Source organism: Penicillium mononematosum, assembly GCF_028829835.1.
Source record: "Penicillium mononematosum strain IBT 11891 chromosome Unknown utg000005l:1.0-9366267.0:1.0-9372171.0, whole genome shotgun sequence".
NCBI lineage: Eukaryota > Fungi > Ascomycota > Eurotiomycetes > Eurotiales > Aspergillaceae > Penicillium > Penicillium mononematosum.
The window spans coordinates 3,705,652-3,727,204 of record NW_026643275.1 but is presented as its reverse complement, the minus strand read 5'-3'; the positions used below and the strand labels follow the sequence as shown (position 1 = coordinate 3,727,204).

The 21,553-nt window shown below is 49.5% G+C and overlaps 7 protein-coding genes across 7 annotated transcripts; 4 read left to right on the top strand and 3 right to left on the bottom strand.

Annotated features, from left to right (window-relative positions):
• Nucleotides 1-333: 333 nt before the first annotated feature.
• Nucleotides 334-1,846, top strand: N7519_009540 (putative UV excision repair protein (RadW); the record flags this gene model as incomplete). Its single annotated transcript, XM_057296313.1, has 8 exons — nucleotides 334-351; nucleotides 414-461; nucleotides 525-600; nucleotides 681-760; nucleotides 827-1,000; nucleotides 1,066-1,158; nucleotides 1,211-1,675; nucleotides 1,730-1,846. The coding sequence occupies 8 exons, from the start codon at nucleotides 334-336 to the stop codon at nucleotides 1,844-1,846; spliced, it is 1,071 nt and encodes a 356-aa protein (XP_057144195.1).
• Nucleotides 1,847-2,853: 1,007 nt separating this feature from the next.
• smp3 (glycosylphosphatidylinositol-alpha 1,2 mannosyltransferase smp3) lies at nucleotides 2,854-4,716 on the bottom strand (the record flags this gene model as incomplete). Its single annotated transcript, XM_057296312.1, has 4 exons — nucleotides 2,854-3,799; nucleotides 3,870-3,997; nucleotides 4,051-4,433; nucleotides 4,608-4,716. 4 exons carry the CDS (start codon nucleotides 4,714-4,716, stop codon nucleotides 2,854-2,856), a joined length of 1,566 nt encoding a protein of 521 aa, XP_057144194.1.
• Nucleotides 4,717-5,696: 980 nt separating this feature from the next.
• Nucleotides 5,697-6,403, top strand: skpA (SCF ubiquitin ligase subunit skpA; the record flags this gene model as incomplete). Its single annotated transcript, XM_057296311.1, has 5 exons — nucleotides 5,697-5,745; nucleotides 5,804-5,889; nucleotides 5,952-6,119; nucleotides 6,171-6,340; nucleotides 6,397-6,403. The coding sequence occupies 5 exons, from the start codon at nucleotides 5,697-5,699 to the stop codon at nucleotides 6,401-6,403; spliced, it is 480 nt and encodes a 159-aa protein (XP_057144193.1).
• A 639-nt stretch (nucleotides 6,404-7,042) lies between these two features.
• On the bottom strand, nucleotides 7,043-9,352 carry N7519_009537 (uncharacterized protein; the record flags this gene model as incomplete). Its single annotated transcript, XM_057296310.1, has 4 exons — nucleotides 7,043-7,454; nucleotides 7,661-7,984; nucleotides 8,459-9,273; nucleotides 9,326-9,352. The coding sequence occupies 4 exons, from the start codon at nucleotides 9,350-9,352 to the stop codon at nucleotides 7,406-7,408; spliced, it is 1,215 nt and encodes a 404-aa protein (XP_057144192.1). The 3' UTR covers nucleotides 7,043-7,405.
• A 3,106-nt stretch (nucleotides 9,353-12,458) lies between these two features.
• On the top strand, nucleotides 12,459-16,466 carry mdr1 (ABC multidrug transporter Mdr1; the record flags this gene model as incomplete). The annotated part of the gene is made up of 1 exon (XM_057296309.1): nucleotides 12,459-16,466. One exon carries the CDS (start codon nucleotides 12,459-12,461, stop codon nucleotides 16,464-16,466), a length of 4,008 nt encoding a protein of 1,335 aa, XP_057144191.1.
• Nucleotides 16,467-17,692: 1,226 nt separating this feature from the next.
• On the top strand, nucleotides 17,693-19,346 carry N7519_009535 (Ytp1 family protein; the record flags this gene model as incomplete). The annotated part of the gene is made up of 5 exons (XM_057296308.1): nucleotides 17,693-17,806; nucleotides 17,857-17,934; nucleotides 18,005-18,835; nucleotides 18,901-19,030; nucleotides 19,096-19,346. 5 exons carry the CDS (start codon nucleotides 17,693-17,695, stop codon nucleotides 19,344-19,346), a joined length of 1,404 nt encoding a protein of 467 aa, XP_057144190.1.
• Nucleotides 19,347-19,689: 343 nt separating this feature from the next.
• N7519_009534 (E1 ubiquitin-activating protein AOS1) lies at nucleotides 19,690-21,015 on the bottom strand (the record flags this gene model as incomplete). Its single annotated transcript, XM_057296307.1, has 4 exons — nucleotides 19,690-20,583; nucleotides 20,635-20,821; nucleotides 20,870-20,927; nucleotides 20,976-21,015. The coding sequence occupies 4 exons, from the start codon at nucleotides 21,013-21,015 to the stop codon at nucleotides 19,690-19,692; spliced, it is 1,179 nt and encodes a 392-aa protein (XP_057144189.1).
• Between the last annotated feature and the right edge of the window lie 538 nt (nucleotides 21,016-21,553).

Genomic DNA, 21,553 nt, shown 5'->3' with positions numbered 1-21,553 from the left:
CATGGAGAGAGAGTAAGAAAGGTGTGCACGAGAAGAACAATAATAGCCTGTTAATATCATCAGATTTGAAAAAGTTGCCCTACAATGTAGCAGGAAGTTGTCCTGATCAAAAGCTGAGTAGTGGAAGTAAATCCGAAGGCGGTCACCGCACTCGTTTGCTATCATCGTCACTCTGAATGCTCCCCTCCTACTTTCTTTTCCTTCTCTTCGACTTTTCTTCGACTTCATCGCTGAGAGGATCCTTTGCAATAACTACTCCCCCTTTCTCCTATATCAATTCACCATCTTTTCTCCCTGCCCTTTTTCTCTCTGGTTTTACCCCAAAGCGGCAAAATGAAGCTCACTTTCAAGGTACGAAAACCTGCTCTTGGGGTCCCCATTGCCACAGACTGCTGACAAGTTGTCGATCACAGGACCTGAAGCAGGAGAAGTTTGTCATCGATGTCGAACCTTCTGAGACTGTACGTTCGTTCCCTTTCGCTACAACTAGCCAGCGTCATCGAGTGCGGGGCTCATCTTTTTAGGTTCGCGAGGTCAAGGTCAAAATCGCCCAAGAGAAAGGCGAATATGAGGCAGAGCGCATGAAGGTCATCTACTCCGGTTCGTGTTTTCTCCCTTGATGGACGGATTATCCATCCACGATGCCGTGGCTAACCCTCGCTTTTTTTTTCTCATTGTAGGAAAGATCCTTCAGGATGATAAGACGGTCGAATCTTACAACATCCAAGAGAAAGATTTCCTAGTGTGCTTGCCTTCAAAGGTATGAGACAAGCCTTGTCTATGACTTCTGTGATGACCGAGCCAAAACTGATGGATTGATGTTCAGCAACCCAAGGCCGCCGCGTCCACCGCTCCCTCGCAAGTTCCCTCGACCCCGGCTGCCCGAGCTCCTGTGTCAACACCCGCTGCACCCCCAGCTCCTCATGCTGCCGCTGCTCCTCCCCCTTCTGTCGCTCCCGCGACCCCCTCCCGGCCGGTGCAGCTCCGGCTCCATCGAGCGGTCCCGCCTTCGGAGATCCTTCCGCTCTCACCATGGGCCCTGCCGCTGAGGGAGCGGTTGTCCAGATGGAGGCAATGGGATTCGCACGCACTGATATCGACCGTGCCATGCGCGCCGCATTCTACAACCCTGACCGTGCAATCGAATACCTTCTGACGGTAAGATTTTATTAGAAACTACACATTGAATCTTTGCTAATGATTACGACAGGGTATCCCCGATAACATCCAGGAACAGCAACAACAACAGCGACAAGCCTCAGAGACAGCCCCTACCGGCGCCGCTCCTGCTGCTCCTGCTGCCCCTTCCGGTGGCGATGAGCCTCACCTCAACCTCTTCGAAGCTGCCGCTCAGGCCGGTGGTGAAGGTGGCCGACCTCGCGGTGCCGCTGGTGCCGGTGCCGCTGGTGGTGAAGCCCTTGGCAGCCTGGAGTTCCTCCGCAGCAACCCCCATTTCCAACAGCTTCGTCAGCTTGTTCAACAGCAGCCTCATATGCTCGAGCCTATCCTGCAACAGGTCGCCGCTGGGAATCCTCAGATTGCGTCAATCATCGGACAAAACTCCGATCAATTTTTGCAGCTTCTGGGCGAGGAACTCGAGGACGAGGAGGGTGCTTTGCCACCTGGCGCCCAAGCCATTTCTGTTACGGAAGAAGAGCGCGATGCCATTGAGCGTGTATGTTGAAATTTCCCCTCTATCTCATGGGTTTGATAACTGACTTACAACTAGCTATGCCGTCTGGGCTTCCCCCGCGACTCCGTCATCCAGGCCTACTTCGCCTGCGACAAGAACGAGGAGCTCGCCGCCAACTTCCTCTTCGACCAGCCGGACGAGGATGAGCAGTAAAGAACTATATGTTCTCCCTCGACTTCTTTTCTTCCTCCCCTACTTCCCCTCCTCTTAACGTTATGTTCTATGATGAATACCAAGCATGCTGCTGTTTGAATTGATTCCCATCTCTCCTCACGCCGGATCCCTTCCCATGAATACGACTCAGTACTCAGCTTGGCGTCTCTGAGTTTGTACTTGGCTTCTTCGCATCCCGCTGTTCCCTCTCCCCAAAACGCCTGTTATGTATCTACCTTAATGGGCAAAATGGGACCTGTTCGCTGCATATAGTGTACGTGAGTAATTGTGTAGGACTGTTGGGATAAGTGGCGATCTTCGATCTGGTCATCTGCCATGTGATTTTTTTTCATTGGTCATGCGTATTTTATATGCAGGTAGACAGATGTGCAGATGACCGGATGGTTGGAATGTATGTATCCGCATGATTGGAGAAGTTTATATCCTAGGACTTGGAACCGCGAGGACCGCCCAAATCGTCAGAAATATATATCCTCACACAGCATTTACTATGTGCCCCGACTTAGGTCGACTTGATGTCCACAGGTATATAGCCCTTATCGCCCCTTATCAGGTTGTCTCTTTGAATGGCCTTTTAGTCCTTTTTTGTCTTGTCTCGGTATGATAGGTCCATGCATCGTAGCTATTCGAACAGGGTAGTGGTGCCCCTGACTACAACCCAGCTGACCAGTCTAGATGGGAATGAAAAAAAGCCAACGTATCAATAAATTGGACATAGTACTACTTACAGGTAGAGGTAAGTACAAGTAGACTAGAGCCCCAAAGATATCAACTCGATTCACGCCCACCGCCAATGCAAAAGGTATCTTATGGACCCAGTAGCCCTAACATGCACCGAAAATATCCAGAGAAAAGAAAAGAAAAAGGGAGATTGCAGTCCAAATCTAAATGAGAATGTAGTTCCCAAATACAGAATATGAACAAAATACAACGTCCCATCCATGAATAGAATGCATCCATGAACAAGCAGAAACAGAAAAAGAAGACTATTTGCAAGATCTCCGCACAGACCAAACACCCAACCCGCGGCGCCCAACGACCCGTTTCAGAGTCGGCAGGATCCCGTCTTCGCCGAAGTCCATGTCATCGAGGTTAAGGTGTTTGCGGTACGACCAAAGTGGATGAAGTTGCAAGTTCTGGTCTCGGCTCTGACGCGCGGACACAGCGTATGGATCGAGGAATGCAGCCGATGTAGGCGCAACCAGGAACACAGGCGATGGAGTAGAGCAGCCGGGTACAACCTTCTCCAGCTGCAGCATCATCTCCGCACCGGACATGCCCATGAGATCTAGCGTTTGGATCTCTGTGGTCTGGTTGTCTCCGCCGAGAAGCCACAGCGGCGGTGAGTATGTCTTCCACCAGAAGACCGTTGCGGAAGGTATGTGGTGTGTTGTGCTAGACGAGACGATGTCGCGCATTGCTAGCTGCGTGGGGACCACGCCGCCTTGGTGGTACACACCCATGAGGAAGCCCATGGCTGCATTGAAGATGACCCACACGGTGAGAAGGAGACGCGAGCGGCGCATGGGGACGCAGCTGAGGAGAAGGGGTACGGCTGGGAGGAGGAAGCGTGGTTCTTGGTGTGGGAAGAGGGAGAGGAGCATGGTTGCGGAGAGCGCGGAGAGGGCCCGCACATTGCGCATCCAGTATGGCACCGGTGGCCAGCTGAAGAGGGAGACTAGCATGGTTATGTACACTGGACCGAGGAGTTGGAGGAGGTTTGCGGTGAAGTGTTGATGGCGGGGGTGGAGGCCGTGCTGGGCTAGGTTGGACGTGTCGGTGTTGTAGAGGAGGTTATTGAGCGGAGTTATTATGGGATCGCGGAGGGTGCTGAGGAGGGAGGCTGTCGGCCGATAGAAGGTTGTGTCTGTGTAGACTGCGATGAAGGAAAAGAGGAGACCGAAGAGGAGGAATGCTGCGAGGGAGAGTGGTCTGGTGCGAATGCGGGGTTAGTACATGTGTATGAGTGAGTTGGAGGCGAAGTGTATGTAAATTGACGCACTTGCGCTGGAACTGAGGCAGCAATTGCAGACCCGGGAATAGAAGGAAAGCCGGGAAGGTGATGCGGTTGAAGACGCCCACCACGGCGATGAAGGCGAGCACGGCGTGGGAGAAGAAGGACGAGTGTCGCTGGGAGTTAAGTCAGCGTGAATAGTGTATTTTGAAGCTTTATCTCTTCGCACCTTATTCTCGACAATGCGCCGAATCAGAACCAACCCCCAGGCAACCAACAGGGTCTCGAGGCTGTTGGAGAATGTGTGCGTCTGATATGTCCAGGTGACATAGGACGAGGCCACCAGCACCACTATTGCGCGCCGATGACGCGGGGAAGGCACTAGCTCATAGATCGCCCAGTCCTCCAGCACAAAACTCAATAAGAACATTCCACCGCGCAGCGCATAGTAGACCAAGTGGGGTGGGGGACTGCCCGACCCGATTTCAGTATAGAACCATTTCAAGAGGCTCATTGGAAGCTCGTAGGTCGCCCATAATGGGAATATGCTGCGGATGGGATGCTCAACGGTAAACTCCCATGGTAGCTTTGAAGGAAATGAGAATATGCGACCTGTATTTTGGTGATTTGGTCAATATTTTTTCCCCCTTCGTATAGGGGAATCGCGGGACAGCCGGATCGCGCTTTTTCTTTTTGCTGGGAAAATCGCAACAAAGATTTCCACGCGTTTTTGTAGTCGCGGCATGATCGCGATTTGTCAGGCGATCATTGGATTGTTGAACACACCTGCAAAGAGCTCTGGACCTTGGAAATTCTCATCGGGATGTAGATAGCTTGGTGACAGCGCGAAGTACACGCGAATCACTAATAACAGTAGATATGTTCGACGCCACATGGTTGTAGAAAAAGGAACATTATTAGAAATAAAAGAAATAAAGAATGAAGGTAAAGAACAGAATGAAACGATAGCAGGGAGAGGGGGATGGGGAGAAAAGTAAACTAAAACGCGTATTGGACGATGATATCACCGGTCTCGCGTTAAGCGGTAAATTGAGAAATTGAATTGAAGAGTTGGGAATTCAACAGATCTATGTTATACTCTATAGTACTCCGGTAGAATCTAGTTCCTACATACATTGTACATATGGATGTATACAACAAAATACTTGTTAATGTGATTGATATGCCTGGATTTCGTATAGATCTCCTATACTCCATACCCTAACATACCATAGTTGATAGATCGACAATCTTACAAAGAATATACCAGAACATCCACCTTGGAATTATTCAGTTTTCCCAAAATGACCTAGTTGCAATTCTGCAGTTTCTTCAAGTCCGGATTCTTGTTTTTTCGCCATTGCTAGAACTTACATATGTAATCGGCCGCTGTTGCTTCTGGCTTAGTACGGAGTTAAGCCAGGGCTGCTTGCAGGCAGTACCCTAGGTCCCCAACTGTTGGTCCTCAAGCTAGTAGATTGCTAGTATGTTTCTGGTCAGATTCTCGTTTCTTTGAAGTGAAAGAATGAGTCAACAAATATCCATGGATTGTATAATTTAGGCAACTGTACTAGTAAGAATTAAGGCGTGGGGGCTGACTTTGCCTTGTTGAATGATACCCGCGACCGCCTTTGGTAACTCAGACTCTCTTCAACCTCACCACCCGCCATCTACTCGTTTACATCCTCGTCATTTTCAACGTTCGTCTCTCTCTTCAGATATACCAACTCTGAAGACGATTTTAGATTCACAAGAGATATACACATCCCCCCTTTACGTGAGTAACGTCCCCGCCGTTGCGGCCACCCCGCACTATTCGAAACTAGCAAAGCTAACATCACCTGAACGTTAGATTCCATCTTCAACATCGATACCATGAGCTCCATCACCCTCACCAGCTCCGATGGAGTTGATATTTCTGTCGGTAAGGATAACTTCCACACAGCAGGCTGTCGTGAGTGGCACTGACAGATTCTGAATAGAGCGCACCACTGCTGAGCGCTCCGTCCTGATCAAGAACATGCTCGAGGATCTTGGTGATTCTGGAGAGGCTATCCCCATCCCCAACGTGAGTTGCTCACACCGAAATAGTTGGCATCCAGGATGAAACGCTGACACCTCTTTGTTCAGGTTAACGAAGCCGTCCTCAAGAAGGTCATCGAGTGGTGCGAACACCACAAGCACGACCCCCCAAGCGCCAGCGATGATGACGACAACCGTCGCAAGACCACCGATATTGACGAGTGGGACCAGAAATTCATGCAGGTGGACCAGGAGATGCTCTTCGAGATCATCCTTGTACGTTTCGTTTTAGACTCGCTCTTCGACGCATATACTGACTGCTCCTAGGCTGCCAACTACTTGGATATCAAGGCCCTCCTTGACGTCGGCTGCAAGACCGTCGCTAACATGATCAAGGGAAAGTCCCCGGAGGAGATCCGCAAGACCTTCAACATCCAGAACGATTTCACTCCTGAGGAGGAAGACCAGATCCGCCGCGAGAACGAGTGGGCTGAGGAGTAAGTTGCTTCAACAGTATCCGTGGATAGAACCTATGCTGACATTTCTGCTTTAGTCGCTAAATGATGATTTCTTGTCTGTCTCTTTTTTTTTAAAACAGAAAATGATATCCTCCCGGCTGTTTACGACAATGTGCAGCGTAGCCCTTCATGTCTAGTAGGGTGATTATCTTTTGGGGCGTTTATTCTTGCTATTTTCCTTCCGTGGTTATTCGATTCGATTTGGAAAAAAATCGCTAGCCTGGCAATGACATCTGTTACAGAATCCTTCTGAATCCAGTAGTATATAGTTAGCGGGGTCATAAAACCGTCATATTTTTACTATGACGACAGGCGCCAAGTCGTAAAAATAACCCGACAACATAGTTACCATGTGGCATATAAACGCAGATTCAAAGCTGCACGGAGTACTACAAAGTGTAATACGAACAGTAGTACCACAAATCAGGAACATAACAGTATGGGAATTCCCATGCAACGCCCGGATCAAAATCTACGGCCATCAAGACCATCCCAAAAAGTAGGCAAAAGGATATTCAATTCGATTCAATCAGATTTTGTATCAAAAAAGAAAATCCCCCGCCATGCCAGTCCTACAAGCCCGCCCCCAGCAAGAAGACGATCAGCCCTCAACAGCAACAAACCCTTTTGCAAACATAATCCGGGCCTGTCATGCATATGGATAACAAGGGCGTGTTGGAAATCCATCATATCCCCCCACTCGGAACCGTGGAGGAAAAAAATGACGACCCATTGGAAGATTAAGAAAAAAAAAAAGATAGGCACGACCCAAAGCAAGACCCGGATCAAGATTTGATAATTGAATTTTTTTGTTTGCAATTGCACTCAAGAGTAGTTCCACATCCACTAGCGCTCTCAAGTTCATGGTCAAGGCATGTTGTTCGAAATTCGGTTGTGGGCGTCACATCATGAAGAGGGTTTCGAAATCATCAAAAACCCTTGAACCACCCCGCACAGACACACTTCGGTTGCCATATGACATCGCGAGCTGAATTGGGGCTTTTGAGAATGGCCGGGCGGAGGGTGCGAATACTGAGGGTCCGCTTAGACCTTCAGGGTCGACTTACGCCAGTGACGGCGCTTGGCGTTGTATCTGTTTCAGCAGTGTATCAGCCATATGTTCGATTCGATGTAATTCCTGTATCTCTTTTCCTCCATTGTTGGGTTCGTGCGGTCGGCGGGTGGATGGTTATGTGCGTTTCCCTTTCCTCTCTCGCGTTTCCGTATCACTCTTCCCACAAATGGCGGACTCGGATATAAAGATGGATTTTGGATCTCGAAAACAAAAGTGCGATTTACCTGATGGTGTTGTTGGTGCGCAGACGGATCCACTGGGGGGATGGGGCGGTTCTGACGCTGAGCTTTGGCAAGCTTTTGCTTGGTGCGGAAGGTCTTGTGGCTCTGTGTGGAAAATGACGGGTTAAGATTTTGTTTCTCGATTTTTCAGAGGTCTGACTGGGGTGGGAGACGGCGACGATGGCGAATGTATTTTTCGAGAATGGCGGGAACAGGGTGCTAACATACCGGCATCTTGAAGGGTTGATCGCGACGGCGAGCTTGTTGGATGGACGGATGAAGTTATCGACCTTCGAGTGTGGATGGTTTGTGTGCGGCAGGGCTTGGCTTCGCTTCGGTTGGGTCAGGTGATGTGGAATTTATGCCTAAGGATGTAAGGTGTCACGGCAGAAACAATTTCAGCAAAGTGGGTCAACAGTCTACGAGTGTCCGTATGCGCTCACACTGTTCAGGTGCCATTATGCAAGTAATACGTTACGACTATACAGTCTGGTATACGATGTACATCCATAGATATACTCTGATCCCTCTTTTAGAATAGTGCTTACCTTTGGTGGCTATCAGGATCGTCAGAAACAGTCGAGGTACAATGCAGCCTTGCGTCCTGCAATGTCCTGTTTTGTACTGCCGTATAAGCAAGCTAGCCCTGGAGGCCTTCCAAGGTTGATTCGGAACCTCGTAAGCCGTGAATAACCTGCCCAAGCCGCTATCAATTACCGTAGAAATTTCAAAGATCATTAACAAAAGCACAAATACACAGATCATGTAAGATTTCATCAGGCCAATGCCGCAGTAATCAACCCATATGTAATGGAATCAAGTTGTCGTTCTTCCTCAGGGAAGCGTGGGATAAGAGAAAAGACTGCTTCATTAAAGCCAGTAAAGAACTGCTGAGCTAATAGCGCAGCACTTTCAAAGGCAGGGGGATATGCACCGGCAAACGCCCAGTCAACCAGCCATACCTCCCCATTCTGGTCTAAGATCAAGTTTCGAGGACTTATGTCCTGATGAGTGAGAACAAAGGTGGTAAATTGAAATGGCGGGATATCTTTGGGACATTGGTTCACATGCTTACAGATATCAAGCTTGTGGTTGAACCAACCTTGAAGTTCAGCACTGTCCTTAAACGGACCGGCGCTATAATCTGTGAAGAATCGGCCACAAAATGGCCCGCCCCCAAGAGGACCTGGCTGTGAGATTACAACAGACTGCATTTCTTTGATCATTTCCGCAATCTGTATAGCGATTTGCCTTTGGTTGTCGGATGTTAGGTCGGCCCAACACTTATCGAGAGGTTGGCCTGGGATAAAATCCATCACGATATATCCCTTCGTACCAAAATATTGCGTGTCGTCTTCGACTTGAAATGAACGGTGGACTCGTGGAGCTCGAATGCCGGTTCTGGAGGCGACGAGATTGAGTGTCTTTGCTTCGCAAGGCAGGACGCTACCGCCGCCTTTCATTACCAGATTTCGTGAGAGCCGCACAACTTTTGTGGCGCCAAGCCGGTGGAGAACAGGGGCAGATTCAAGAAGTATTGCCAGGGTCTTGTCTGTGACGGAGTCAAGATCCTTTCCATCTAGTAGGAAGTCTCCCTCTAGGTCCCGGCTGTGGGGCTGTAGATGAGAATGTTAGTAAACAGTACTTAACCAAGGAAGCGTCACATACATCGGAAAGTGGACGCATCCAGGTCATTGGATCTATTTCGTATACGGAAGGGCTGCTAAGCAGGAATGATTGTTGAATCTCCTTAGGCGGTTACTTGGGAAACCTGGTTTGTTTAGATAATGAATTTAGTGCGGTGGTCACCGGGAAATAGGAAAATGGAAGCATGGGTTTGCTTGAGGACTCAGACATGAATGAGCCAATCAACGTGATGCTCGCTTGACGCGCGAATGCCTTGGGCACCTTGTCACATCCTTGGAAAATCGTTGAGATCACAACTTCTAGCTGCATGTGTCCGTGCCATCGGGCATGCCTCGACCAAATGCTTCACATTGCATCCCAACCTCAAGGGCCTCAACTTTATTACTACACTCAAAGCCAGTCAATAGTACCCAACATTTATCCAATTGACTCAAACCATGTCAGCATCAGTTCCTATTCGGAATTCTGTTACCCAAATTTATCATCCCACTTGGCGCCTTGGCTGCACAATCGAGTGCAATCGAATTGCGGAACCAGACGACACATGTGCAGCTGCCTGGAAAGACGGAAAAGATTGGTATATCCTTCGGCATACAACATCCGAGCAACCACCCGATGCCACGCCTGCAAATTCGCACGGGGTCCGTTTGACCCATAAAAGAGGTACCCTATCAGCAGTATGGGCTATTGGAAACAGTGCCATCTGCAAAGTCCACCGCTAGAGTTCCGATACCACTTCGGAGAGCGAAACCATCAAATTCGTTAAGAAAACGCTCCTAAGTGCTTGTGCCTAAAGTGGTCGATTCCTAGGTGGACGGAAATCGAACATTCTTGGTGTTGAAAAGAGTTCCGGATATAACACTGAGAGACGCTTAGGGAACTATGTCCGCTACCGAACAAGATTCTATCTTAGATGAGGTTGTTTCAATATGCGACATACTCGCATCTATTACTTCTAACCGACTCTAGAATGTATATGGAGGCCCGGTATTGGAACCTTACCTTGCTCACTCGGGACGAGATTCATTAGAGCCGTTAACTATGTCTGAGAGTAGGGGATATCTCTTTCGGGAAGACCTTTATCTAAACCCAGCGATTGAAGAGAGGTTCTATCTCTACCATCCTGACCTGGGACTAGGAAACATACTTGTTTCTACTCAAAATCAAAAGCTGTCGGCGATTATCGACTGGGGGCCCACTGGGTTTTATCCACATTTTTGGATCTTAACAAAGCCTTCTGTTTCTCGGGGGCTGAACTTTCATCCGCCAATTCCAGGCCTCGATGAAGTTGAATGGAGAAAGCGACTCAGAATGAAACTCGAAGAACGCGGTTACCCTCGATTTGCAGAGTGGTTCATGGAATTGTGGAGGACAAAAGCTAGATAGTGAATCAAGCCGGTGACATTTTGCGTCGATTCGGGGATAGATATGTCTCTTCCTCTCCTTGGACAAAATCCATGACTATCTCTGGTCACCTCCTTCATTCCAAGGCTGGGTTTCAAGGCCAGGCGCTATTCAATTCATTGCGTACATATCAACTCTCAGCAGTAATATTGCTACATAGCCCCGGAGAAAATTACCGGGCAGCTACTAGCTACCTAGCGATAATATAGCGTGGTAGTGATGGTCCATGTACCAAAAGAGAGGGTGTAGTCCTAGAGTATGAGATAATCGATTTCGAGGCGTCCGAAGTGTTCGCTGCTGCGATAAAGGCCAACTAGTAGGGCATGACAAGGCCATTCGTCTCCCCGAATTCCTTCAGCCCTATGATTACCAAGAAAGGAAAGAGCCAAGAGCCAAGAAAAGGAAAATAGAAACACCCATGGTCAGTCACAAGGAGATGGAAAAAGAACCGCCAAACGGAATTCAGGCAAGATTATTTCATGCCTTCGGGATCGCGGAACATGACACAGTTTGAAGATCTTCGACTTGGCTAGGAAGCTTGATTTTAGGCAAAGAGAGATACGGTCATTCGTAGTATCTGTAGGCGACGCCATTTTAATTTGAGCTTATATTTTCCCTCTATAGTATATGGTTGCATTATAAACGTGGCGAACTAGGAGGTCTAGTACGACATGGACGAAAAAGGTATAGATTTGACAATTCCAAAATAATCCCTTAATTCGAACGTATGTTGGTTCTAATCACAAATTCACATATGGTATAGATCTACCCGACGTCAGACAAAAGAGGTCAACGTCGCACCCCCAACCTTAAGGTCTAAGGAAGGTGCTGTTTACGTTACTCAGACCTCAGCAACCAAGGTTGGAAGTACCTTGGTAATCAACTTGTACGAAATAGGCAAAAGGAGGCAAAAGGGAGCAGTCAAAGCGTCGAATGTCGGACATCGGACATGAAACTCCCCGACGCATAAAAAAAGTGGAATCGGTCCAGATCTTCTTAGCGGATCAAAATTCGGACGAAATCCTATACTAGTACCTATCTAGGTACCTTAGGTAGGTATGTGGATTATGACTCAGTACATCCGTATTCGTTCTCGTGTTTCGCGTCATGATGATGTGTTTCGTGTTGTCCCCTAGATATGTGTGGTTAAGGTCACAGAATGTACTAAGTGTACGAAGTGCCACATGCATGCATGTCCCATACTGGACCTGCATCAAGCATAAAGTACAACATAAAGAAGCAAATCGTGTTTTGTGTTTCCTAGAAAGGGGCCGCGTTCGAGGGATGCCCTTGCACGAGGAATGTGAAGGTACATAAGGAATGTCCAGCCTCTGTATACAATATAAACAGATTAGCACTCTGTACGAAGTACGGGGAACACGATGGAATAGAGAGATAAGACCAAGTTAGGATCTAGGCAGCACTCGGTGATATAGTAAATATCGTAAATATCGTAAATGTTATAAATTGCATAAAGACATGTCGGAGTTCGGACTACCCGACCCCGCCCAAAAAAAAATAAGCCCCCTCCTAAAGTAAGTATAATCTCAGACAGCTCTTAGATCTCACTCCTCCCTTCATCCCTTTCGTTAATCTTTACTCTTCTTAATCTAATACTCTCATATCCCTTAATATCTCTAATATCTCTTCTTTGTGCTTGATTCATCTCTTCACGTCTCACCTCTTCAGATCAAATCCTCATCTTCCAAGTTCTTCATGGAGTAGAGATTCAAACCCAAAAAGCTTCAACATGCAACAGCCCCAGGAGGGCGTGACGGCCGTTGAGAAGGTGGCCGAGGACCCTCAGCTTAACGAGAAGCCCGTCGACAAACGTGATTCCGATTCCGCTTCCACAGCAACAGCAAAGGAACACGAAAGCAAGACTCCAGTCGCGTCAGACGAAGATGCGCTCTATGCTCACTTGCCTGAGCATGAAAAGGACATCTTGAAACAACAGTTAGATGCGCCTCTTGTCAATATCTCTTACTTCGGTCTCTATCGATATGCCTCCCGCATAGACATACTCATCATTGTCATCAGCACACTCTGCGCCATCGCCGCCGGTGCTGCCTTGCCTCTCTTCACTATTCTCTTCGGCTCCTTGGCCACGGCTTTCCAAAAGATTATGCTCCGCACTATCCCCTACGATGAATTCTACGATCAATTGACCACCAACGTGTTGTACTTCATCTATCTCGGCATCGGTGAATTCGTCACTGTCTACGTCAGCACCGTTGGTTTCATCTATACAGGAGAGCATGTCACCCAGAAGATTCGAGAGCACTACCTCGAAGCCATCCTACGTCAGAACATCGCCTACTTCGACAAGCTTGGTGCAGGTGAAGTGACTACCCGCATCACGGCTGACACCAACCTTATTCAGGATGGTGTCTCCGAAAAGGTCGGTTTAACCCTTACTGCCATTGCTACCTTCGTGACTGCTTTCATCGTTGCATACATCAAGTATGCCCCCTTGGCTGGCATATGTACTTCGACTATGGTCGCGCTGGTCCTCATCATGGGCGGAGGCTCCCAACTGATCATCAAGTTTGGCAAGCTTTCCCTGGAAAGTGCCGGTGCCGGTGGAACTGTGGCGGAGGAAGTCATCAGCTCGATCCGCAATGCGACCGCATTCGGTACCCAGGACAAGCTCGCAAAGCAGTACGAGTCTCACTTGCTTCGCGCAGAGCGCTGGGGCATGCGCCTCCAAATGAGTCTAGCCGTGATGGTCGGTATCATGTTTGGACTCATGTTCATGAACTACGGCCTCGGATTCTGGATGGGATCCCAATTCCTGGTGGATGGTAAGGTTGATGTCGGACAAGTTTTGACCATCTTGATGGCTATTCTTATCGGTTCTTTCTCCCTGGGCAATGTCAGCCCGAACGCGTCGGCCTTTACCAATGCTGTGGCGGCCGCTACCAAAATCTTTGCGACTATCGACCGTAACTCCCCGCTAGACCCTACTTCGGACGAAGGCATCATCCTTGACCACGTCGAGGGTCACATCGAGTTTCGCAATGTGAAACACATCTACCCCTCCCGTCCCGAAGTTACTGTCATGAATGAGGTTTCCCTCGCCATTCCTGCTGGTAAGACCACCGCATTGGTCGGTCCTTCAGGTTCTGGCAAGAGCACCGTCGTCGGTCTTGTCGAGCGGTTCTATATCCCAGTCGGTGGTCAAGTGTTCTTGGACGGCCACGACATCCAGACTCTCAACTTGCGATGGCTACGGCAGCAGATCTCCCTGGTCAGCCAGGAACCTGTTCTGTTTGGCACAACCATCTATCAAAATATTCGCCACGGCCTGATTGGAACACGCTTCGAACATGAGTCAGAGGAAAAGATCAAGGAGCTTATTGAGAATGCCGCCAAGATGGCCAACGCTCACGAATTCATTACTACTCTTCCGGAAGGTTATGAGACCAACGTCGGCCAGCGTGGATTCTTGCTGTCTGGCGGCCAGAAGCAACGTATTGCCATCGCTCGTGCTATGGTCAGCGACCCCAAGATTTTGCTTCTGGACGAAGCCACTTCAGCCCTGGATACGAAGTCCGAGGGTGTTGTCCAGGCAGCACTCGATCGCGCTGCTGAAGGCCGTACCACCATCGTCATTGCCCATCGTCTGTCCACTATCAAGTCTGCTCATAACATTGTCGTCTTCGTTCAAGGATCCATCGTTGAGCAGGGCACTCACTCCCAACTGACTGAACACGACGGTCCTTACTACAAGCTTGTCGAGGCCCAGCGCATCAATGAGGAGAAGGATGCAGATGCTTTGGACGCGGACGCGGATGAGGATGAGGATGGCCTCGAGCAGATGACCAAGTCTCACATCGCACGTGTCAAGTCAATTGCCAGTGGCTCCACCGGTATGAAGGATGAGGCCGAAACATTCCAGGGCGCCATGCATCGCCAGGAGTCTCGCAAGTCCGTTTCCAGCGTTATTCTATCACAGAAGACTGCCGAAGGCGGCCGAAAGTACTCGCTCTTGACTCTGATCAAGTTTATCGGCTCGTTTAACAAGGAAGAGCGGTGGTTCATGGCCATCGGTCTTTGCTTCTCGATCCTTGCCGGTTGTGGTCAACCAACTCAAGCTTTCTTGTATGCTAAAGCTATCAGCGCTCTTTCCTTGCCCAAAACCCAGTATGACAAGCTGAGATCGGATGCCAACTTCTGGTCACTGATGTTCTTCATCGTCGGCATTGTTCAAATCATCACTTTCTCAGTCCACGGTATCGCCTTCGCGTTCAGCTCTGAGAGATTGATTCGCAAGGCTCGCGGCAATGCCTTCCGTGTCATGCTCCGACAGGATATCAACTTCTTCGATCGTGAGGAGAATAGCACTGGCGCTTTGACTTCTTTCCTTTCAACTGAAACCAAGCACTTGGCCGGTATCAGTGGTCAAACTCTTGGAACAATTCTCATGACTTCGACAACACTCATCGCTTCAATTGTGATCGCGCTTGCTTTCGGATGGAAGCTTGCTCTCGTTTGCATGTCTGTCATCCCGATTCTTCTCGGCTGCGGCTTCTACCGTTTCTACATGCTTGCCGCGTTCCAGGCACGTTCCAAGGCCGCTTACGAGGGATCAGCTAGCTATGCCTGCGAGGCTACATCTGCCATTCGCACTGTGGCTTCGCTTACTCGTGAGACCGACGTTTGGTCATTCTACCATGATCAACTCGAGCGTCAGGGCCGCACAAGCTTGATCTCGGTATTCAAATCATCGCTCTTGTATGCCGCCTCCCAGGCCTTGGTCTTCTTTTGTGTCGCCCTCGGCTTTTGGTATGGTGGAACCCTGCTCGGTCACCACGAATACGACGTGTTCCGCTTCTTCGTCTGCTTCAGTGAAATCTTGTTCGGTGCTCAGTCCGCTGGCACAGTGTTCTCCTTCTCCCCCGACATGGGCAAGGCCAAGAACGCCGCCGCCGAGTTCCTTAGGTTGTTCGAGCGTCGGCCTACAATTGACACATGGTCCGAAGAGGGCGAGAATTTGGACCACTGCGAAGGAACCATTGAGTTCAAGGACGTGCATTTCCGCTACCCTACCCGTCCCGAGCAGCCTGTGCTCCGCGGTCTGAACCTCACCGTCAAGCCTGGCCAGTACATTGCCCTGGTCGGACCTAGCGGATGCGGCAAGAGTACAACCATTGCCCTCCTCGAACGTTTCTACGATGCTCTTTCCGGAGGTGTCTACATAGATGACAAGAATATCGCCGACCTCAATGTCAATTCCTACCGCAGTCACCTGGCGCTGGTCAGCCAGGAGCCCACCCTCTACCAGGGTACCATTAAGGAGAACATCCTGCTCGGTAGCCCTAACCAAGATCCAACCGAGGAGGAGCTTGTCCAGGTCTGCAAGGACGCCAACATCTACGATTTTATCATGTCGCTCCCCGAAGGCTTTAACACCGTCGTCGGAAGCAAGGGAGGCATGTTGTCCGGTGGCCAAAAGCAGCGTGTCGCCATCGCCCGCGCCCTCTTGCGCAACCCTAAGGTCCTCCTTCTGGATGAAGCTACCTCGGCTCTCGACTCCGAATCCGAGAAGGTGGTCCAAGCTGCTCTGGATGCTGCTGCTCGCGGTCGTACTACCATCGCCGTGGCTCACCGTCTCAGTACCATTCAAAAGGCCGATATCATCTATGTCTTCGACCAAGGCAAGATTGTCGAGAGCGGTACTCACACTGAGCTCTTGCGCAACAAGGGTCGTTACTTCGAGCTGGTTAACCTCCAGTCCCTTGGCAGGGCCGGCTAAATCTTTTGATTTACTTTTATATCTATGTATCATACCCCCCCTTTTCTTCCTTTCTTGATTCTATCTCACATTCCCCGCCATTTCCTCCATATGTCGCATCTCCTCTTTCAGTTTCTCCCACCAGGGCATTCTTGTGATAGATTTTTTTTTTCAGCAGCGAAGACGCGGAAAACCAGGGTACATTGTCTCCCCTCGATAAAGAGAAAAAATAAAAAAACATCCATCAGGGATGTAGGATTAGATGAATGAATACAATGAAATCTCAATTCAACGCCACCCGGTTTCACTCCAGACTCCATCCGTTCAGTTAAATCCCTTTAAGCCATTTCAACTCCTTTCAATCAGTAGACCTCTTGCCGTGTAGCCCTTCAATCCTCCCCCGAAACCCCAAACTCAGTCTCCACCTCGACCTGCCTCACCCCCCTCGCATCAGCAATAAGCCCCATCAATCCCTGCCCAACATCCCTGATGTCATTGTACTCATGCAAGAGCTGGGTATAGCGTTCGCATGTGGTATTGGGGTTGCCCCTGAAATAACGAATGGTTAGAGATGTAAGATGCAATGTTTCGGTGTTCTATGTAGACTGCATGCAATTGGGGGAGCTGAAGAGTTTTTACTTGAGCTGGGTGGTCACTGAAGCTAAGTCGGCTTTGAGCCTCGCGTATTTAGCTTCTAGACTTGCAATCGAAGCGCGGAGGTTGTCCTACGTTGGGTGTGAGTGCTTAACATGATGAACACGGGTAGGGGCAGGGTGGGGGATACTAGGGACATACCATTCGTTCCTGGTCTCGGAAAGACCTGGTTTCTTTGGCTTGATCCATGTAGGTGTGCAATTAGATGCATATGCACATGTGTTGTGGTATGTGGGATGCAAGAGAGGAAGAAGTTATGTTATCTATGTACAATATGTGTATGTAGTACTTCGTACCCCAGAATTATATACTCCTGGCCAATCACAGCCACGCTGAATAATCCACTCCAAGCCAAGGTTTCTGCTTGCGCGTCCTTGACTTTGCTGTGATGTTATTTTTTTAAAGTTGTTGAATAAGTAAATGATAGAATAGCTATATCACTTAGCTACTCGAGAATACAGCCCTGGAGATCAAAAAGACATTTGTTCTTTGACTCCACGCGTCGTCCCGCCTAATCGGATGCACCGGATTGGGTTTACCTGTTATCCGCATCTGTTCACTTCTCCCTTGCAACTCCCTACTTCAACCACACCATGGCATATCTTCGCCAGTCCTTATGGACTCTGTCTGTATTGGTGGCCTCGGCTCTCGCCCATGGCGGCCACGAGGCTGTTCCTGAGGGCGAATCTATCTCCCAGGATCCTATCGTACGTGGTACTACGCCATTTCCCTCACACAAAGTTAACAATGATTCCAGGACTCAACACTATGGACTCATATGATTCTCATGGGTTTGGCTTTTGGCATAATCTTCCCAACGGGAATGGTTCTCGGAGTATGTACTGCTTCACTTGCCTCTCCGTTTCTTCCCTACCGTCGCATCCATCTCTAACCAAGCAATTCAGATAATCCGCTCCCGCTGGCATGTCCCCGTCCAAGTCGTCGGCACCGTCATCGCCGTGCTAGCCTACTTCCTCGGCCACGCCCACAAAGGCCGCCAATTCGATAAGAACCTGCACGCCTCTGTCGCAAACTGGCTGATGCTATTGCTGGTCGCGCAAGTCGTCCTCGGGTTCTATCTTAAGCTGCATCTGGAGAAGGCAGGCCAGGCTCGCATCCGGTGGATCTTCGTGTTGGCCCATGGCATCGTCGGCAAGGTCATGCCCGTCCTCAGCTGGGCGCAGATGCTATTCGGTGGTATTGCCTCGCTCGGCTTCTGTCGCGATGATCACCTCGGTCAATGTCTGGCCCATTTCATCATGGGCTCCGCCTTCATCGGGTATGGTATCTGTTTGACCATTCTCTTGCTTGTCGGCCAGTATTGGTTGCGCCGTACCGGCCGTAGTCAGGAGTTCTTCGATTCTCTCGTCATCGCCGCTTGGGGCTGTGTTAATACTTTCACCGAGCACCGCTGGGGTACCCTTTGGGCTCACAATGACCTCCAGCATACCACTATGGGAATTATCTGGTGGTGTGCTGGTCTGCTGGGTATGTGGCTCAGCCGTACCCGCAGCGGCCGCCCTAAGCGTAACCTCATCCCGGCCATTGTCATCTTGATTACCGGTTATGCCATGTCCGCTCACCCCCAGTCGCTGATGATCAGTACTATGGTCCACTCCCTCTTTGGATATACCCTGATGGCGGCGGGTCTGACGCGCATCATTGAGATCTCGTTCGTGCTGAAGGATAAGCCTGCTCTATCCGAGCCGAACAGCTTCCAATACCTGACTCCCTTCGTATGTCTCTTGTCCAGTCGATGTGGTATATGTAGGATGATACTGACCTGGTTTCTCTTTTGCAGTTGCTCTATGCCTCCGGTTTCCTCTTCATGGGTGCCACCGAGGAGCAGATGCTCCTGCTGCACAACGCAGGTGTCACCCACGTGTCCTACGTCTTGATCCTCTACAGCATTGCCTTCATTGTCTTCCTCTGTAAGTTTGATTCCCAAATCACCACTTTTCTTTTCTGGAACTTCCGCTCATTCTTCTCTTTCCAGTCGTCAACATCCTTCTCCACATCTACGCTGTCCACGCCTGGCCCAACTCCGAGTCCACCAACCAGGATGGCCCCATGTACTCCACTCTCAACGGGAACGTGAATGGCCGTGCGCGCTCAAACTCGCAGCAGATCCAAGATGCCGAGGCATTCGAGCTCCATGGCTTGATTTCTGATGATGAGGAGGGTCCTTCTATGGGACCGCGGAAGAATAGCGATGAGGAACTTGGAAAAGAAGAGGCCCGTCATTGAGGCCTTGCGTTAATTTACTGATTCCCTTGGTAAGTATATCGTGCATTTTGTGATCTTCTGTTAGACGGCGTCTGGGTTGGGTTGGGTTCGGTTCGAATAGCATTGAAGGTTCTACATGGCCTTGAGAATGAATAGCTAATATTATATCTGAAAAAAGTGTACATAATTTCCAATTTCATGCAATTATCAAGTGTCAATGGTTGCTCGTGTCCTATCGTACATAATGAGACCGAGATCTAAGTCCCAGGTCATTGGAATCCGTTGAAAAAAGGAGATTCGTAATGCTAAGCCCATCTCAGTCAATCCCCCACCGCCTGTCCGCCTTCGTTTATTCCAATTGCCCTTACAAATCCCCAGCAACAGGAACTGTAACTGGGTTCCTAACCGGTGGCACAGCGGCCATCTCCGCACCATCGTCAGGGAAGAAAGGATGGAGTGAATAGATCGGGCCAACGCTCTTCTCCCCGTCAAACAGCAACATATTCTGTAGCGGCTGCTCCCTCGCCGAAAGAACATTAATAACATCCTGCGCCAGCGCCCCGCCCAAAAACGCCGCAACGGGACTCAACTCGCTACCCAGGTTTTGCAGGAACGTCCGGAGGAACACAGAATCCAACGTGAGTGGCTCCAGCTTCAGTTCCTGGTGTCGGTCGCGCGATAGCTTCGTGAATAGTTCCAGGTCTTCACGGGTGAAGGTCGGACGGTGGCCACGTAGTTTTTCGAATTCCCACAGTGCGCGCAAGCAGCTGAGTAGCGGTGTTACTTGCTTGCGACGCCGTGGGAGTCGAGTGTATTCTTCCGGGAGTGGGGATGTGTTTGCGAGGATGAGTGGTGAGTATACCTCGCGCTTGGTGACTAGCTCGATGATCTTGCTTTCTTTCTTGTTGGCCTCGTTTTGTTCTTTCTTGGTGGTTATGTCGATAATGCTGCGGGTGGGTGTTTCTTGGGTTGCGGGGGGCATGTTGGATTTGTTGCGCTCGATCACGAAGTCGTGGCTGATTAGGTCGGCGAAAACGTAGCCGTAGAAGCCGTGTAGACCGGCGGCGTAGAAGGGTCTGTTGGCTAATCGGCAGGCGGCGTTCACAGTGGTGTTGGTTAGAAAGTCGAGCTCTGTGGCGATTGTGATGTCGAATTGCGCGAAGAAGTCGGGTTGTTTTGTTTTGACATCGGAAGTGTCGATGTTGAGCTTAACTCGAGTGTTCATTTTGTGGATTTGCGGTCCTGCGACTTGCGCGCGCTGGGGCTGTTAGCGCATGGCGGTAGATGTTCTGCCCCAGTTATAGCTCACGTTCTTTCCAATCACATCCTGCTCACTTTGTGCTTCAGCAACGAAGAACTGCGCTCCCAGGTCCTCCTCTGTGACGTCCTGGTGGTCGATTATGGTGAGTGATCCGATGCCCGCCAGGACGAGGTTCTTGGCCACTTCGTTCGCTAGAGCTTTCACAGTGATGAGGAGGATATTTGCAGATCGGATCCTAGCTGTTGTTAGGATATGTAGCGTTCTGGTAAGCTGGGTTGCTCACTTTTCTTGTGCATGCACTCCCCACAAGCGGATCTGTCGGTCATACAGGGCGATTTCATCTAGCAAAGTTAGTAGGGGTTGGGTCATATTCTACTGATTGGCCATACCAGCACTGATTGACTGTGCATTATCCTGTTGCTCCGCCATAATGCCGATCAAGTGGTTAAGATGAGAATGGAATCTTTCCCAGGTGCGCGGTTGACGACGTGAAGCCCTGCAGTTCTATTTTGGGGGATCTGATGTCGATTGAGAAATATGCAGTGAGTCAGTGGCTTAATGGGATGTGCAATGGAAGTGGAAGTTTGGAAGTTGTAGAAGGAAGTTCAGAAGTGTTTCGATGTCAGGTGACCAGGGAGCTACTGTGTGGGGCTGTGGGGACAGATGTATACAACTTTATGATCAGGATATCTGGTTTGATTTATACATTCATTTAGGATAGAATGTCAGTTAGATAGGGAATATGGACGAGTTAGCAGAAGGTGTTCAATATATTATAGGTATAGCAAGTTTGAGTGTATGTGATTCTATAGTGTTATGATTCGAGATCACTAGCTAGGCTATAGATGCTGCCAACTATAAAGGCTATAGATCAAGTCAACATGTAGAATTTACCCAACACGACTCAGTAGCAGATATAAATGTCTCTCTGGGTAAATTCTAGCTTCTTCCAACAAATTATTTACTA